Below are 17,272 nucleotides of genomic sequence, written 5' to 3' on the forward strand. Positions count from 1 at the left end.
GTAAAGGTGGAGGGGGTGGTGGTGGGAGGGGGGGTGGCAGTGGGGAGGGTACTCTAAGGGGAGAAGTGGCTGAGTCCCTCTTTTTGGGTGGAGGAGGAGGAGCCGGAGCCTCAAGGCGACGCTTCTTAGTAATCACAGTCAAAAGGCCAGTCTTTGGATCTCTGGACAAAGTCTTTTGTAAAGGGTCTGGTGTAAACAGAGCCAATGGCGCCGAGTCGTCTGTCGGCACCGGCGATTTCGGAACCGGAGGTTTCGATGTTCTGTGTACGCCTTGCTTTTTGGAGGTCTCCGTGTGTTTCGGCGTCGAATGCTGTTTCGGCGCCGGAGCGTCGGTGCCGACCGATTTCTGTTTGTGTTTGGTCGGCGCCGAGTGTCCAGGTTTCGGCACCGGTGGTTTCGGAGTCGAGCTGGATTTTGCAGGCTTCGGTGCCGAGTGGTGTTTATCGGCACCGGGCGTCGGCTGGCTCGATCCCGAGCTGCCGTGAGACTTTGAGTGCTTCGACACCGGGCCCGAAGGTGGGGTGATCGAGGCTTTGGTTTTGGTTTTGCCCAGGCCGGCAGGCGAGGGGGTAACCGGAGTCTCTTTGGTTTTCGGTGCGGGGCTGGGAGGGGGCATTGTACTCCCGGCCCGCTGTCCTGGTGTTACGTCCTCCAGGTCGGAGTCGTCGGCCTCGGAAGCGCTGACGATGTCTTCTCCCAGTTCGGTGTGTGTCTGCCCCGAAGCTTCGGCGTCGTCTCCGAAGATGTCCGGTGGAACTGTCGAGGATGAGTGCGCCATGGTGCGTCGAGCCCTTCGATCTCGGATCGTTTTCTTCGATCGAAAAGACTTGCAGGCGGGGCAGTCTCGAGCCTCGTGTTCCGGAGAGAGGCAAAGGTTACACACCTGATGGAGGTCGGTGTGGGGAAATTTAGACCCACATTCTGGGCACTTTTTAAACGGAGTCCTTTCCATCGGCCGGGACCGGAGTCGCGGAGGGCCCGAAGGCCGGTGTCGATGTACGGGATGGAAAAAGTGCCGCTTCGAGAGATGAAGATGATGAAGGAACTCGAAGAATCGAGGATTTTCCGTCGAGGCTGGAACCGTAGAAGTTCGAAGCCGGAGCACGAAGTATCACATCCGAGCCCGATGGCGGAAAAAAACAATCTGAGGATGGAGCCGAAGCCCATGCGCAGTACGGACCGAAGGAGGAGTCACCAAACTCGTGACTTCCAAGCACGGTCCAAGAAGAAAAACAAACTGCAAACATCCGGGCCCAACACCAGATGGCGACCTATGCTAAGTGTACAATCTGCAGCTCATATGCCTCGAACAAAACAATCTTTTTTGCAGTTATTTGGGTTACCCAAGAACCTTGATCATCAAAAAGAATGCCCAAGTAAGGGAATGATGATACCCTGGATAATGGGTGGCCCCCACATTTAAAAGTTTTAATCTTTGTTAATTTTGGACCAAAAGCCATATAATGCGATTTTGCAAAATTAACAGTTCAATCCAATGCCTTCATAAAACCCGCAAATGAATCTAGCAGTAACTGAAGGCCCACTCCCGTTCTTGCGAGTAGGGCAGCATCATCGGCGTATAAAAGTGCGGGAATTAGACATTTCCCTGCACGGGGGATGTCATTACAGGAGGTGATTAAAGCATTATCTAATTCATTTATATAAAGCGTAAAAAGCAGGGGTGCCAAAATGCACCCCTGTCTAACTCCATTAGATATGGGTATGTCTTTTGTACAATTGCCCAATTGGTCATACCGTACCGTGGCCGTTAGATCCCTGTGTAGGTCAGCTAAGAAGTAGACAACGTTATTGTCTACTCCATGGGATAAGAGCAAGGACCACAGTTTTGACCTATTTACACGGTCAAAAGCCGATGACAGGTCCATAAAGGCTACCAATAAGACTCCTTTCTTGGCCACCGTATATTTGCCTATTAATAGTTGTAGATTTAGGCATTGATCTATGGTGCCCATCCCTTTTCTGAATCCGTACTGGGCCTTAGAGAGTGTTCCTGTCTCCTCTAACCAACCAGTCAGTTGGGCAAGGACCACCCTCCCCAGTACTTTCACAGAGGAATCTATTAAAGCTATTGGGCGATAACAGCTCGGATCACCTCTGTCGCCTTTTTTATACATAGGTATTATAACAGATTTTGCCCAGGTAGGAGGCAGACCCAGTTGACATGTATTAAAAAAAACGTTGAATAAAATTTTAGGCCAAGTTTTTATGTCTGATTTAAAAAGGTCTGCCGGGACTCCATCAGGTCCCGGAGCCTTATTGCTAGTCATTTGCATGATGGCATGTGTGACCTCTAATTCAGTAAGAGACAGAGTATAATTCTCCAGGTTTAATGTAGGTGCCACCCTGGAACCGTCTCCATCATACACCTGTTTAAAGTGACTAAACCATTTTTCTTCTTGAATACCGCAGTCAAGCTCATTATTACTTTTGCCATGAAAAAAGACTAGTAAGCACCAGCAATGGCCAGGAGACCCAAGTGAAGGCAGTCCGTGTTCGATTCGAGGTTGTGATCATTTTCATGTTTGAACTATGCTGCTCACATGAGACATTGTACATGTTCCACACATGTACAAGGTAGCACTATGGGAGAAGCCATGTGACGGGCAAGAAATCACAGGGACTTGGCAGACGAACCCCTTGTTTCCTGCAAATGGCGCTACAACACAGCAGCTACAATGTCTCTATGCAGAAAGGAGCCCAGGGCTCACTGCACACTCACCTTATCGTTGATCCAGTCCAAGACATCTTCACACTCACGCAGGTATTGCACCAGCTTCTGGGCCTGCAGCAGCTTCACCCCCTTCTCCCGCATCTTCATGAGCAGCAGCTCCCACAGACGATGCAGCTCCATTAGACGTGTCTGAGGGACAGAGACAGGCAGTCAGCAGTAGCCCTGGAGTAGAGGAAGCATCTCCCTCCCAGCTGAGGGGCCACAGAGAAGTCCCCTTGCACCCAAGTAAGCCACTACTAAAAGAATTTAAACCACTGTCCTGTGCAGACCTGCAGCATCCCTGGTGGAGCATATGCTGAGGAATTAGCAAGAAGGAAGAGGGGGCCTGAGGACTCTGGTGAGCAGGATTACAGAAGACCCAAACATGCACACAAAGGATTGAAGGAAACAGCAGGTCCACCTCAAGGGAGCAGAACCAACCAGAGAAGAGAGCTCCCCGAAACCAAAAAACTGAGTCCATAGCTTCTTGAAGAGGAAAGAGCTCTTGGGGTAAGGAGCGCTAGAGGCAGGAGGCAAACAAGGCAGCAAATATTAGGAACAGAGGAGAGACGAAAGGGCAGGTCATCAAGTACAAGCAGAGGCGAGAGGGTGAATACGGGGGGGGGGGAAGAAGAGAAGGCAGCAGAGGAGCACAGGCAGGTATCAGAGGACCAGTGGAAGCGTGAGGGTGGGTATCGGGGCAGCAGAGGGGCATGAGCAGGTTTCAGGGAACCAGTGGAGGCGTGAGGGTGGGTATCGGGGCAGCAGAGGGGCACGGGCGGGTGTCAGGGAACCAGTGGAAGCGTGAGGGTGGGTATCGGGGCAGCAGAGGGGCACGGGCGGGTGTCAGGGAACCAGTGGAAGCGTGAGGGTGGGTATCGGGGCAGCAGAGGGGCACGGGCAGGTGTCAGGGAACCAGTGGAAGCGTGAGTGGGTATCGGGGCAGCAGAGGGGCATGAGCAGGTTTCAGGGAGCAGGTTTCAGGGAACCAGTGGAGGCGTGAGGGTGGGTATCGGGGCAGCAGAGGGGCACGGGCGGCTGTCAGGGAACCAGTGGAAGCGTGAGGGTGGGTATCGGGGCAGCAGAGGGGCACGGGCAGGTGTCAGGTGTCAGGGAACCAGTGGAAGCGTGAGAGTGGGTATCGGGGCAGCAGAGGGGCACGGGCAGGTGTCAGGGAACCAGTGGAAGCATGAGAGGGGGTATCGGGGCAGCAGAGGGGCATGGCCAGGTATCAGGGAACCAGTGGAGGCGTGAGGGTGGGTATCAGGACAGCAGAGGGACACGGGCAGGTGTCAGGGAACCAGTGGAGTCACGAGGATGGCTACTAGGGAAGAAGGGATGGTAGCAGAGGAGAACAGAGATAGACCAGACCCAGGAGGGCCTGAAGGAAGGACAGACCGCAGCAGCGTGAATGGCAGATAGAACAGATCCCAGGGGACCGAAGGAAGGACAGACCGCAGCAGCAGTGGTTTTGTTATCACACAAGGTAAGGGTAGAGAGGACAGCAGAAAGGGTCACATCCCAAACACTGCTTCACCTACTCGGATGTGGGACCCCACTTGAACAGCAGTTACTTTGGGGCGTTGTGCGGTCCTGTACGGCGTGAAGGACTAAACCAGACACAGGTTATAACATACTCTGAAGAAATTACAGCCTCTGAAAAGCAAAAAAACTGTGCACACTGCAAGCTTATCCAGACGAAGACCACCACCCCACTACACTGCAAATCCCTTCACAAGGAACAAACACACCACTGCACTCTATACATTGCAGACTCCCTCTGCACTGCGAACCCCTTCAGTGCGCTGTGCACTGAAAACCCCTTCAGAAGGAAGCAGACATTCAATCGCAGAACAGTAAAGTGAAAATGCAATGATCCTGCAGGAGAGCTGGGGAACAACCCAGCTCTGCACATACTGCAAATCATATCGGGGCGTGCAACATTACAGCACTGCAAATACTGCAGACCTTACATGAGGTAGGGAAAAAGCACAGCACAGTAAACCGAAAGCACCTTCAAAAGTGAGGTGGCATTTGTCAGTACAGCATACACACTGCAAACCCATTAAAGGGAATCAAGCACTCCATACACTGCAACCCCCTTGGATAAAGGGAACCAAGCACTGCATACACTGACACCTCCTTAGATAAAGGGAATCAAGCACTGCATACGCTGCAAGCCCCTTAGTGAATAGGCTACTTACCAGTATGCATCTGTTCTTGGCATGTAGGGCTGCTGACATTCATATCTGTGCATAGATCGCCGCCTAGTGTTGGGTCCGGATGATTGCACATTGTTGTCCTGGAAGAGTCTTCGAAGTATCCTGAGATGGGCGACTCCTCCCCTGGACCACAGTGCGCATGGGCATCCTCTCCATCCCCAGATTGTTTTTCGCCATTGTGGCAGTGATGGAGTAGATACAGGAAGTGATGACCATGCTATACACTAATTCTGAGAGCTGCAGCTGCTACAGGCGCCGGGGAGGAGGGTGGGCGATATGAATGTCAGCAGCCCTACATGCCAAGAACAGATGCATACTGGTAAGTAGCATATTCAGTTCGAGGCATGTGGGCTGCTGAATTCATATCTGTGCATAGAATACACAGCAGTACCTCCCTTAGCGGCGGCTACCCGTGCCAGCTGCAGCAGTCTGAAAAAGAGTTTTGAGAACAGCCTGTCCTACAGCTGCCTGCTGTTTTGAGTGTACACAATAGTGTTTGGTAAATGTATGTATAGTGGACCATGTGGCTGCTCTACAAATTTCGTGTAAAGGAATGTTTCCCAGGAAAGCCATGGACACCCCTAACTTACGTGTTGAGTGGGCTCGTGGGGGAATCGTTAATGTACGTTTAGCCTTTTGATAGCAAATTTGGATACATTTAACGATCCATCTGGCTAGACCTGCTTTGGAGATGGCGTTGCCCTTGTGTTGTGGAGAGAAGACAACGAAGAGTTGTTTAGTCTTCCTAAAGTTTTTAGTTCTGTCAACATAGTACATGAGGGCCCTCTTTACATCTAGTGTGTGGAGCATCCTCTCAGCGACATTTTGTGGGTTTTGAAAGAAAACAGGCAGTTCAATGGTTTGGTTCATGTGGAACTGCGATATTACTTTAGGCATGAATTTGGGGTTGGTACGTAGTACGACCCGGTTTGCGTGAACTTGTATAAATGGCTCCTGAATGGTTAGTGCCTGGAGTTCACTAACTCTCCTTAAGGAAGTGATGGCAACCAGGAAAGCCACTTTCCAGGTGAGGAATTGAATCTCACATGAATGGAGAGGTTCAAAGGGTGGACCCAGTAGTCTGGTGAGGACCAAGTTGAGGTTCCACACCGGTGCTGGGGGGTGCCTTGGGGGAATCACCAGTTTAAGTCCTTCCAAGAAAGCTTTGATGGCAGGCACTCTGAATAAAGAGAGGTGCTGCCTGTTTTGGAGATAGGCTGCTATTGCGGTTAAATGGACACGTATTGAGGTGTATGCCAGATTGCATCGGTATAGGTGTAATAGATAGCAGATTATGTTCTGAATAGATGCGTCTAGCGGGTTAATGTCATTGTTGTTGCAATAAATGACAAACCTCTTCCATTTGGCTGCATAGCAAGCTCTGGTAGTGGGTCTCCTAGCTTCCTTAATGATCTCCATACAGTCAGGTGGCAGGTTTAGGTAGCCAAACTCTAGGACTTCAGGAGCCAGATTGCCAGGTACAGCTGTTGCGGATCTGGGTGCTGAATTTCTCCATGGTTCTGCGTCAAAAGCGCGGGTTTGATCCGCAGCCTTTGATGCGGCACCACGGAAAGTTCCAGAAAGGTGGTGTACCATGGCTGGCGTGCCCATGTTGGAGCAACCAGGATGAGTGTCAGTGAGTGCTGTCGCAGTTTGCGGGCCACTAGCGGTATCAACGGCGCTGGGGGAAAAGCGTACGCAAATCTGCCGGACCAGTTCATCCATATCGCATTGCCCTGCGACTGTGGATGTGGGAACCTGGCGGCAAAGCTTTGGCATTTTGCGTTTTCCCTTGTGGCGAATAGGTCTATCTCTGGATGACCCCACTGCTGGAAGTACGGTGTGAGTACTGATGGGTGTAACTCCCACTCGTGCATCTGGTGGTTGTGTCTGCTGAGCAGATCCGCCATCTGGTTGTCCTTGCCTGGGAGGTGTTCCGCCATGAGGAATATGTTCCTCTGAATGGCCCACTTCCACATGCTCTGAGCCAGATGAGACAACTGTGGAGAGTGTGTTCCTCCCTGCTTCTGTATGTAGTACATGGCAGTCATGTTGTCCGTCCAGATCAACAAGACCTTGTTGCACAGGTGTACTTTGAATGCTTTCATTGCCAGGAAGATTGCCATCAGTTCCAGAAGGTTGATGTGCATCTTCTTTTGTTGTGTAGTCCATAGTCCCTGCACTGTGTAATTGAGTACATGAGCTCCCCATCCCTGGAGAGACGCGTCCGCTGTCAGTATTATTTGTGGAACAGGCTCTTGGAACGGTCGGCCCTTGCAAAGGTTTTGTGGATTCCACCAATGCAGAGTTGTATGCCCGACCGCTCACCAACACTAGGTCTTTTAGTTGCCCGTGAGCCTGATTCCATTGACGTGCTAAGCACTCCTGAAGCGGGCGCATATGTAGTCTCGCGTGTGGGACTATGAAAATGCAGGAGGCCATCATGCCTATCAACTGCATGAACACTCGCGCCGGAAGGGAGTGTTGAGGTTGGAATTTTGAGATCAGCAGTTGCATGCTGTTGATTCTCACTAAAGTTGGCTGAGCTGTGGCAGCCAGAGTGTTGATTGTCGCGCCTAAGTACTGTTGTACATGCGCAGGTTGGAGACTTGATTTTGGGTAATTTAGTGAGAATCCCAGATCGTGAAGAAGGTGAATGGTGTGGGACATGTGGGTGGCACATTGTTGTGCTGACTTGGCCTGAACTAGCCAGTCGTCCAAATAAGGGAAGACGTGAATATTTTGTCTTCGCAGATGCGCGGCCACTGTCGCCAGGCACTTGGTAAAGACCCTGGGTGCTGTTGTTACTCCGAAGGGGAGAACTTTGAACTGATAGTGATTCCCTTGAATAGTGAATCTGAGGTATTTCCTGTGTGAAGGGTGTATTGGTATGTGGAAGTATGCATCCTTCAGGTCTAGCGTAGCTAGGAAATCCCCCTGACTGAGTAGTGGGAGAACCTGTTGGAGGGTGAGCATATGGAAATGCTCCGATAGTATATATAGGTTTAGGGGTCGCAGGTCTAGGATAGGTCTGAGCAAGCCGTCCTTTTTTGGGATCAAGAAGTACAGAGAGTACACCCCTGTGCCCTGCTGGGCGATGGGCACTACTTCTATGGCCCCTTTTGCGAGCATAGCAAGCACTTCTTGCTGGAGTAAATCTAAGTGTTCGGCTGACATAGGACGGTGCTTTGGTGGTATGTTGGGTGGAGTGAAAGTTAGTTCCAGACAGTACCCATGTTGAATGATGTCCCTGACCCACCTGTCCGTGGTGATGTTCTTCCATGCGGACAGGAACAGCTGGAGTCGTCCCCCGACAGGTGTTAAGTGGTCGGGGGTAGGGAGAGGGCGTCACGGTTTGTTCTTTGGGGAGGACCTGGTGTTGCCATATCCACGTCCCCTGCCCTTGGTGCTGGATCCACGATATCCACCCCTGTTTTTGTCGTAGGTGGTTTGTGTGCCACCTTTAGAATACTGTTGTTGTGACCCCTGACCCCTTGACGTTCCCCTATTTCCAGTGCGACGAAAGGAGCCACTACGGAATTGTTGCGTTTGTAGCGCCCCCATAGATTTGGCAGTGTGTGTCTTTTTTTATTTTCTCTAGGGTAGTGTCAACGTCTGGGCCAAATAAAAATTCTGTGTTAACCGGTAAGTTCAGGATATTGTTTTGGATCTCGGGTTTGAAGCCTGAGATGCGTAACCAGGCGTGGCGTCGCAGCATGACACTTGTGTTTATTGCCCTGGCCGCTGTGTCAGCTGCGTCTAGGGCGCATTTTATGGATGCATTAGTGAGGAGTTGTCCTTCTCTAATGAGGAGTTCCGCTGACTCTTTATACTCCTCTGGTAGATGTTGGAGCAGTGACTCCAGCGTGTCATAATGTGACCTGTCATAACGTGCCAGGAGTGCCTGTGTATTGGCAATGCGCAGGATATTCGCCGCTTGCGCTGCAATACGATTGCCCGATGTTTCAAGGACCTTTGACTCTTTGTCTGGGGGAGGAGCATCACCAGTTGTCTGTGAGTGGGCTCTTTTGCGAGCGTTGGCAACCACCATAGAGTCTAATGGCAACTGACCCCTAATGTATTTAGGGTCACCAGGTGCAGGCTTAGATTTCTTTTCAATCCTGGGGTTTAACACTCGGGCTCTTGTGGTGTCCTTGAAAATGTCTTTGGCAGGTTTCAGAACCCCTTTAAGCATGGGCAGAGTCTTGACAGTCCTTTCTGAAGATGCGAAAGTGTCAAGCAGGAAGTCCTCCTCAATGGCGTCAGAATGTAGCTCCACCCCATGATGAGCAGCAGCCCGTTCGATAAGAGCATTAAATGCGGCCGTGTCCTCTGTAGGAGATGTTTTAATGTTGTAGAGTTGCGCATCCTGAGTATGTGGCGCGATACTTTGGTCTGTGGGGTCATCCCATGCCTGATCAGGGTCTTGTGGTTCATCGGGATCTGCGTCCCCGGGGTAGATGGTATCGTCCCCACCATATTCCTGCATCGGGTCCGATTCAGAAGGGGTAGGAGAAAAGGACTGCGGATCTAGTTGGAGGGGATGGAAGTGTTCTTGTAGCACTGGTTCCTGCTCCGCCGGTAGCTTGCGTTTAAGAGGAATTTTGTATGGCACCTCTTCCCCGACTGGCGTTATTTTGCGCTTGTGGAGCATTAACCTGCCAGTGTCGGCGTCGATAAATTGTGGCCTCGAAGTATCTTGTTCTGTTAGGCCAGTGGTGGTGGACTGTGTGTGTAGGACACGTGTCCGAATCTGAAATAGTTTCGGTGCCGATGTCGGTGGCAGCCCAAATGTAATGTTGGTGGGCTCCGAGTGCACTCTACAGGGTGAGGTAGTGTCGGGACCAGAGGTAGAGTGGAGGGCTACCCGGTCACGGATGCGATGCAGAGACCTGCTGTACAGCAAACTGAGATGGTGGTTTGGTGGGCATCTTGGTAGTAGGCGTCGAGGCCGACCCCGACTTTTTTGTCGGAAGGGGGTCACTGGTCTGAAGGGATGCATCGATAGTCGACGTAGTCGAGGACTTATTCGGGATTGGTGCTTTAGGCGTCGACGTAGCCGAGGCGGCCATCTTGACTGCGGAGGTTACGGGCTTTGGTGTCGGCGCGAAGGTGTCGGTGCCTTGTGGTGCCCGAGGGCACGCTTCTTCTGTGCGTCGACCGCGTTTGCTGCGGTGAGCTCGGCGTCGAAGTCTCTCTGTACGCGTTCGGAGCCGACGACTTTTTTCGGCGCCGGGGCAGTGGACTGTCTCGACACCTTTGATCCGACCACCACCAGTTTCACTTTCGATTTTGAAGGGACTGGAGCGATGGATGTGTTTGGGTTTAACAACCCGGTCGTCTTTGGTAATAGTGGCTCGTGCATAGTGTTCGATGCCGGGCCGGAAGGCGGGGCCGAGGAACCATGTATTAGGTCTTGGGTAAGGCCCGAAGGCGATCCCTCGACCGGAGCCTGACGACGATGTACAGTTTCGGCCTCCGTTTCGACGGATTGGCCTAGCTCCTCGGGAGAGCTGTCTTCTTCGGCCCCATAGGCTTCGTCGAAGTCCCCTACCTCGTCGACGGCTTCTTCACGTCGAAAGAGCACTTCGTCATCGTCGTCCGATTGGGAACCATGCTCCGAAGCGGGGCTAGAGACTATTTCTTCCACGCTCTCGGCGTCCTCGTCCTCGGTGCTGAATATATTGGTGGGTGCGGGCGCTGCCTGCTGCGCCTCGAGCCTCGCTGCCCGTCGGTTCCGTAGAGTTTTCTTGGATCGGAACCGCGCGCAGGCCATGCATTTCGATTCGTCGTGATCCGGCGAGAGACATTTATTACAGACTGTGTGGACGTCGATATGAGGGTACTTGGCGTGGCAAAACGGACACCTCTTGAACGGAGTCCTCGATTCCATCGTCGATCGAGCGTCGAAGTTTGGACCAATTCGGTCCGAAAGTTGGAAGAGGGTGTGGAGCACTAGAACTAGTAGTCGACACCGAACGGTAACTGTACCGACGAAAACTATAGGCCTTTTGGCCTAAAACTAAGTATTCCGAAGTTGAGCTAAGATAGTTGCATCCAAACCCAATGGCGGAAAAAAACAATCTGGGGATGGAGAGGATGCCCATGCGCACTGTGGTCCAGGGGAGGAATCACCCATCTCAGGATACTTCGAAGACTCTTCCAGGACAACAATGTGCAATCATCCGGACCCAACACTAGGCAGCGATCTATGCACAGATATGAATTTAGCAGCCCACATGCCTCTAACTTAAAGGGAACCAAGCACTGCATATACACTGCAAGCCCCTTAGATAAAGGGAACCAAGCACTGAATACACTGCAACCCTCTTAGATAAAGGGAACCAAGCACTGCATACACTGCAACCCTCTTAGATAAAGGGAACCAAGCACTGCATACGCTGTAAGCCCCTTAGTTAAAGGGAACCAAGCACTGCATATACACTGCAAGCCCCCTAGATAAAGGGAACCAAGCAAGGCATACACTGCAACCCTCTTAGATAAAGGGAACCAAGCACTGCATACACAGTCACCCCCTTAGATAAAGGGAACCAAGCACTGCATACACTGCAACCCTCTTAGATAAAGGGAACCAAGCACTGCATACACTGCAAGCCCCTTAGTTAAAGGGAACCAAGCACTGCATACACCGTCACCCCCTTAGATAAAGGGACCCAAGCACTGCATACACTGCAAACCCCTTAAAGGGAACCAAGCACTGCATACACTGCAAGGCCCTTAGATAAAGGGAACTAAGCACTGCATACACGTCACCCCCTTAGATAAATGGAACCAAGCACTGCATACACTGCAAACCCATTAGATAAGGGGAAACAAGCACTGCACACACAGTCACCCCTTAGATGAAGGGAATCAAGCACTGCACACACAGAAAGCCCATTCATTAAAGGGGGAGGGTGTTGTCACACAACAGGAAAACACTGCCAATACTCCCTTCCAGGAAAAAGGGGCAAAACCCAGCACTTCAAACATGAAACACTGAGTAACAGCGGGTGGAGCCAACATGAATGAGCGGCCGGGTGGCAGCAACGAGCGATGGCAGCTTGGCAGAGCACCAACCTGAATTTTACATGCTAGGGTAGGTAGGGCAGATCCATGCCCAGCACCTATGAGGAATGGTGTGGTGAACAAGAACCCTGGACAGATGTGGATATGAGGCAAGTGAAGGGAGGAGCTGCATCTATCTAGAGTGCCCTGGTGGGGAGTAGGCGTACTGTCAACCCATAACATGTGGGCAGGAGAAGAAGTGTGTGAGGAGCATCCGTCAAACCCAGATCCCAGGCAACAGCAGAGGGTGGTAGACCAAGCAGGACGCTCTGAGTGTATTGGTGGTGAGGAGCAGGAAAGCTTCTTACAGAATTTAACCCTCCCTCCCCTGAGGAGTGAGAAGGAGAAAAGGCTTCTGCTGTTCTCCAGGGTCACTTCATGCCACCATCTGAAGTCCTGTGTGTAGCTTTGGGACAAGCAGCACGAAGCACTTAGAAACCGGAGTCAATGTAGGTAAATGAACACGGCATGAAGCTTGGGGCACATGGACAGACCCTGCTCGCAGATTGGACTAGTCTCATGACTCAAGGCCACATGGACAGACCCTGCTCACAGCTTGCACTAGTCTCATGACTCAAGGGCATGTGGACAGACCCTGCTTGCAGCATAGAACAGTCGCATGACTCTGGGGCACATGGACACACCCTGCTCGCAGCTTGGACTAGTCTCATGACTCTGGGGCACATGGACAGACCCTGCTCGCAGCTTGCACTAGTCTCAGGACTCAGGGGCACATGGACAGACCCTGCTCGCCGCTTGGAACAGTCTCAGGACTGTGGCACATGGACAGACCCTACAAGCAGCTTGGACTAGTCTCATGATTTAGGGGCACATGGACAGACCCTGTTTGCAGCATGGAACAGTCATGACTCTGGGGCACATGAACAGACCCTGTTTGAAGCTTGGAACAGTCTCATGACTCTGGGGCACAAACAAAAAGAACCTGCTCGCTGCTTGGACTAGTCTTACGACTCAGGGGCACATGGACAGACCCTACTCACAGCTTGGAACAGTCATGACTCTGGGGCACATGAACAGACCCGGCTCACAGCTTGGAACAGTCTCATGACCCAGGGGCACCTGGGCAGGCAGCACAACGATCTGGGGACAGAGAAGCAACCAGGAGCTCAGGCCACCCGGGGGCAGGCAGTGCCTCGCTCCTGGGGACACAAGCCAGGTGGCACCACGAGCTTGGGGCACAGGGGACCATAGGAGTGTCACAAGCCCGGGGCACAGGTGGCCAAAGCATGACACCAAGCCCACGGCACAGGGGGCCATGCAGGCAGCGTCACGGTTATCGTGCTGTACATGTCCAAGCAGCACGAGGAGATGACACTGTCTGGGCAGCCTGCATGCCCATGGTGGACTTTAACCTCCAGGCCTCTCCCCTTTTTGAACACAAGAGATGCTCAGTGGTTCTGCCATTCAACAATGAAGGCCCTCTTTCGCACCCTCCATGATGGGTAGTGCTCATGTTCTGGAGCTCCTGAGTGGGTTTAGGTATCTCCGGCTCAGATGCATAAAGTGAACAAGAATGATGTTGTGGGGTGCATATTTCAAGGTGAAAAGAGGTGAGCTGTGGGAGAGAAGTTATGGTGCCTGAGGCACTTAGATGTGAATAAACGTTCTGTAATATTACATCTACTACCACAACTTTTTTCCAGTCCTTTCTCGAAATACTTCAGATACCATAAAGTTACCACCCATCGCATCACTGCAACCCTACAACATCTAGAGCTCCTCGGTACACCATCAAGGGGAGGCGCTACACATACTAAGCAGCAGCTAATAATGCTTCGCAGGAGCGCTGGCCACTCCAGGCCAATAAAGAAGCAAACTACTTCGTTCAGGAGAGCAAAACTCACCCGGATAGTTTCAGATGCAAAGTGGCCCTCTGACATCATGAGGTTCCCGGTCTCGTCCAGCTTCACGATAGCTCCAGCGTTGGCCTGAACCTCTGCCTCGAAGGCCTGGTGCTTCTGCAACTTCCCCTGAATGTGGCAAGAAGAGTTATCAGCATGCTCTTTTCTTAGCTGCAACTGAAGAACCCCCGCAACTCTATCAAATCCTCTGCAATGACGCATTAAATGACCTCTGCCCTGCACTCCAGCAACATAGGGGAGGCACCACTCAGGATAGGTACACCAAGTCTGTGTGGGAGGAAGGCTACTGCCCTGACCGATGTTCACCCAACTTACCTCGCCTGCAGGTTGGGGCAAGGGTGGAGGGGCTTATGGTGGTAGGGGGTTCATATTGTTCAATCCTCACCTACTGGTTACTCAGGTCGAACTTAGCGGTTAGTCAGGTATAGGTTGGTGGAGTCCAATTTGTGCGGAGACAGAGGGTCTCGGGAGTCTCACCAGCATGTTCATGAGGTGTTTATAGTTTGAATAGGTGGGGGGAGGTTAGCAGGTGAAAATGTGCTGCCTATCACCTGCAGGTTGGTGTGTTCTGCAATTCTAGGGGGCTAAGGGAAAGGCGAGAGGGGTGTGGGGTGGTCTGCAGCCTGACCTCACATGGCCGCTGGTGGGGTCTATGGTGTTATGGGGAGGGAAGAGAGGGATGTGGTACCCTCTGATTGCCCTCACTTGCAGGTTGGTGGGGGGGTGGGAGTCTATAGTTCTAGGGTTGAGAGGGGTGTAGCAATCTGCTGCATGCCTCTCCTGAATGTTGGGGGGAGGGGGTGTTCTGTATTCTTGAAGGCTGAGGAGAGGTGCACTCACCGGAAGGTTGGAGTGGTCTGTATTTCGTGGGGGCTGAGGCGAGGTCAAGGTTGGGAGGTCCAGAATTCATCATGGCATAAGTGATGAGATGGGTGTGGAGATCCGATGCCTGCCCTCATCTGCAGCGTGGTAGTGTCTATTTGAGGGCTGTGGACAGGTAACCTCTCACCAGCAGGTAGGTGGGGTCTGAGAAGCAGTGCCCTGACCTACAGGTTGGGGGGACTGAGTGGAGAGGCCCTCACCTGCAAGTGGATTGGTCTGAGAGAGTGCACTCACCTACTAGGGGGAGGGCGGTAGAGGGGAGGGGCCCTCAGCTGTTGATTGGTGAGGTCTGCATTTCTGAGGGCTGAGGAGAGGTGCCCTGAACCTGCAGGTTAGTGGGGTATGAGGCGCAGTCCCCTCACCTGCAGGATGTTGGGGTCTTTGGTGAGGGGTCCGCACCTGCAGGTTGGTGGGGGTCAGAGGAGGAGCAGGTTGGTAGGGTCTCAGGGGAGGGGCCCTCAAGCCGCAGGTCGGTAGGGTCTGGGGGGAGTGGCTCTCACCTGCAGGTCGGTGGGGTCTGGGGGGGGGGGGAGCGGCTCTCACCTGCAGGTCGGTGGGGTCTGGGGGGGGAGCGGCTCTCACCTGCAGGTTGGTGGGGTCCTTGTAGCTCTCATCAGATGCGATCTGCAGCTTCTCCTGAATCCATTTCTCCAGCTCGTCTGCATCTCGCTGGAAGAACTGGAAGCGATAAGAGTCTTCAAGCTTCTGCCGCCTGAGAGTGGATAGCTCCTTGAAGCGCAGGTAGCGGTCCAGGACCTGCTGGCGCCGGTCTTGGATGTCCTCGGCTGTCTCCAGCACCTTCACACCACTCGAATCCATTTTCTGGAAAACAGAGAAAACCCTTTGACCTCCATGAATAAGCCCTGTGCTGAGGGAGTACGAGTCGCTTTCTTGTTTGGGCTGTGGGCAAGGTAGGGGGGTCCATGGGACACGTGGACTTGCGGGCTGGGGGGCATGCAAGTAAAGGTGGTCTCAGGGACTCGAGGGCTCTAGTGACAGGGAGGCCTGGTGGCCCTAGGGCTCCGGAGATATAGAGGCTTTATGTGCTGTGGGGGCAGAAGACTGCAGTGAAAGGAAGGACTCCGGCCTGTAGGGTCAGAGGTCTGTGGTGACCGGTAGACTAGGGACAGAGGGCTCTGGTACTGGGCGGCATTATGTGCTGTGGGGACCGAGGACTGTGGTGGTAGGTGGACTAAGGACAGAGGGCTAGGGTGAGAGGGAGGACTCGGGGCCTGTAGGGTCAGAGGTCTGTGGTAACTGGTAAGACTAGGGACAGAGGGCTGCGGTGAGAGGGAGGATTCGGGCCTGTAGGGTCAGAGGTCTGTGGTGACCAGTAGACTAGGGACAGAGGGCTAGGGTGGGAGAGAGGACTTGGGCCTGTAGGGTCAGAGGTCTGTGGTGACTGGTAGACCTGGGACAGAGGGCTGCGGTGAGAGGGCAGACTCGGGGCCTGTAGGGTCAGAGGTTTGTGGTAACTGGTAGACTAGGGACAGAGGGCTGCGGTGAGAGGGAGGATTCGGGCCTGTAGGGTCAGAGGTCTGTGGTGACCAGTAGACTAGGGACAGAGGGCTAGGGTGGGAGAGAGGACTTGGGCCTGTAGGGTCAGAGGTCTGTGGTGACTGGTAGACTAGGGACAGAGGGCTGCGGTGACAGGGAGGACTCGGGCCTGTAGGGTCAGAGGTCTGTGGTGACCTGTAGATTAGGGACAGAGGGCTGCGATGAGAAGGACGACTCGGGGCCTGTAGGGTCAGAAATCTGTGGTAACTGGTAGACTAGGGACTGAGGGCTGTGGGGACAAGGAGACCTTGGTGGCTGTGCAGACAGAGGGCTGCAGTGAGGGAGGACAGATCTGGCCGGGTCAGAGGTCTATGGTGACCAGTAAACTAGGGACAGAGGGCTGCAGTGAGAGGGAGGACTCGGCCTGTAGGGTCAGAGGTCTGTGGTGATCGGTAGACTAGTGACAGAGGGCTGCAGTGAGAGGAGGGGACTCGAGGCCTGTAGGGTCAGAGGTCTTTAGCAACTGGTAGAATAGGGACAGAGGGCTGCCTTAAGAGGGAGGACTCGAGGCCTGTGGTGACCGGTAGACTATGGACAAAGGGCTGCGGTGAGAAGGACTCGTGGCCTGTAGGGCCAGAGATGCGTGGTGACCGGTAGACTAGTGACAGAGGGCTTCAGTGAGAGGGAGGACTCGAGGCCTTTAGGGTCAGAGGTCTGTGGTGACCTGTAAATTAGGGACAGAGGGCTGTGGGGACAGAGAAGCCGGGGGCCTAGAGCCACAACAGAAAGAGGTGGTACATCTTGTGCAGGCAGCAGACATGCTCTGAGTCACCACAACCTTCGCTGAAACACCGGGCGTTACTGTCTAATAACACATTCAAAGCGCGGCTGCACCCTAAACCAACCGGTTCACTCACACCCAGAGGTGCTGGGACAGCATCAATGTTACATCACTGGAGTCACAGGGATTGTGAAAAATACAAGCGTTT

General features: G+C 53.0%; 1 protein-coding gene across 6 annotated transcripts in view; it reads right to left on the reverse strand.

Annotated features, from left to right (window-relative positions):
- The window catches only part of SPTAN1 (spectrin alpha, non-erythrocytic 1), a 724,155-nt gene that overhangs the window by 641,957 nt on the left and 64,926 nt on the right, over positions 1-17,272 (reverse strand). For all 6 annotated transcript variants that reach the window (XM_085614072.1, XM_085614071.1, XM_085614070.1 and 3 more), the window contains exons 2-4: positions 15,369-15,608; positions 13,887-14,012; positions 2,741-2,881 (exon numbers count right to left, since the gene is read on the reverse strand). In XM_085614072.1, coding sequence (XP_085470198.1) covers positions 2,741-2,881; positions 13,887-14,012; positions 15,369-15,605 — 504 coding nt within the window. In that variant the 5' untranslated portion in view covers positions 15,606-15,608. The remainder of the gene's footprint in view (positions 1-2,740; positions 2,882-13,886; positions 14,013-15,368; positions 15,609-17,272) is intronic.

This window comes from Triturus cristatus, chromosome 1_2 (assembly GCF_964204655.1).
Source record: "Triturus cristatus chromosome 1_2, aTriCri1.1, whole genome shotgun sequence".
NCBI lineage: Eukaryota > Metazoa > Chordata > Amphibia > Caudata > Salamandridae > Triturus > Triturus cristatus.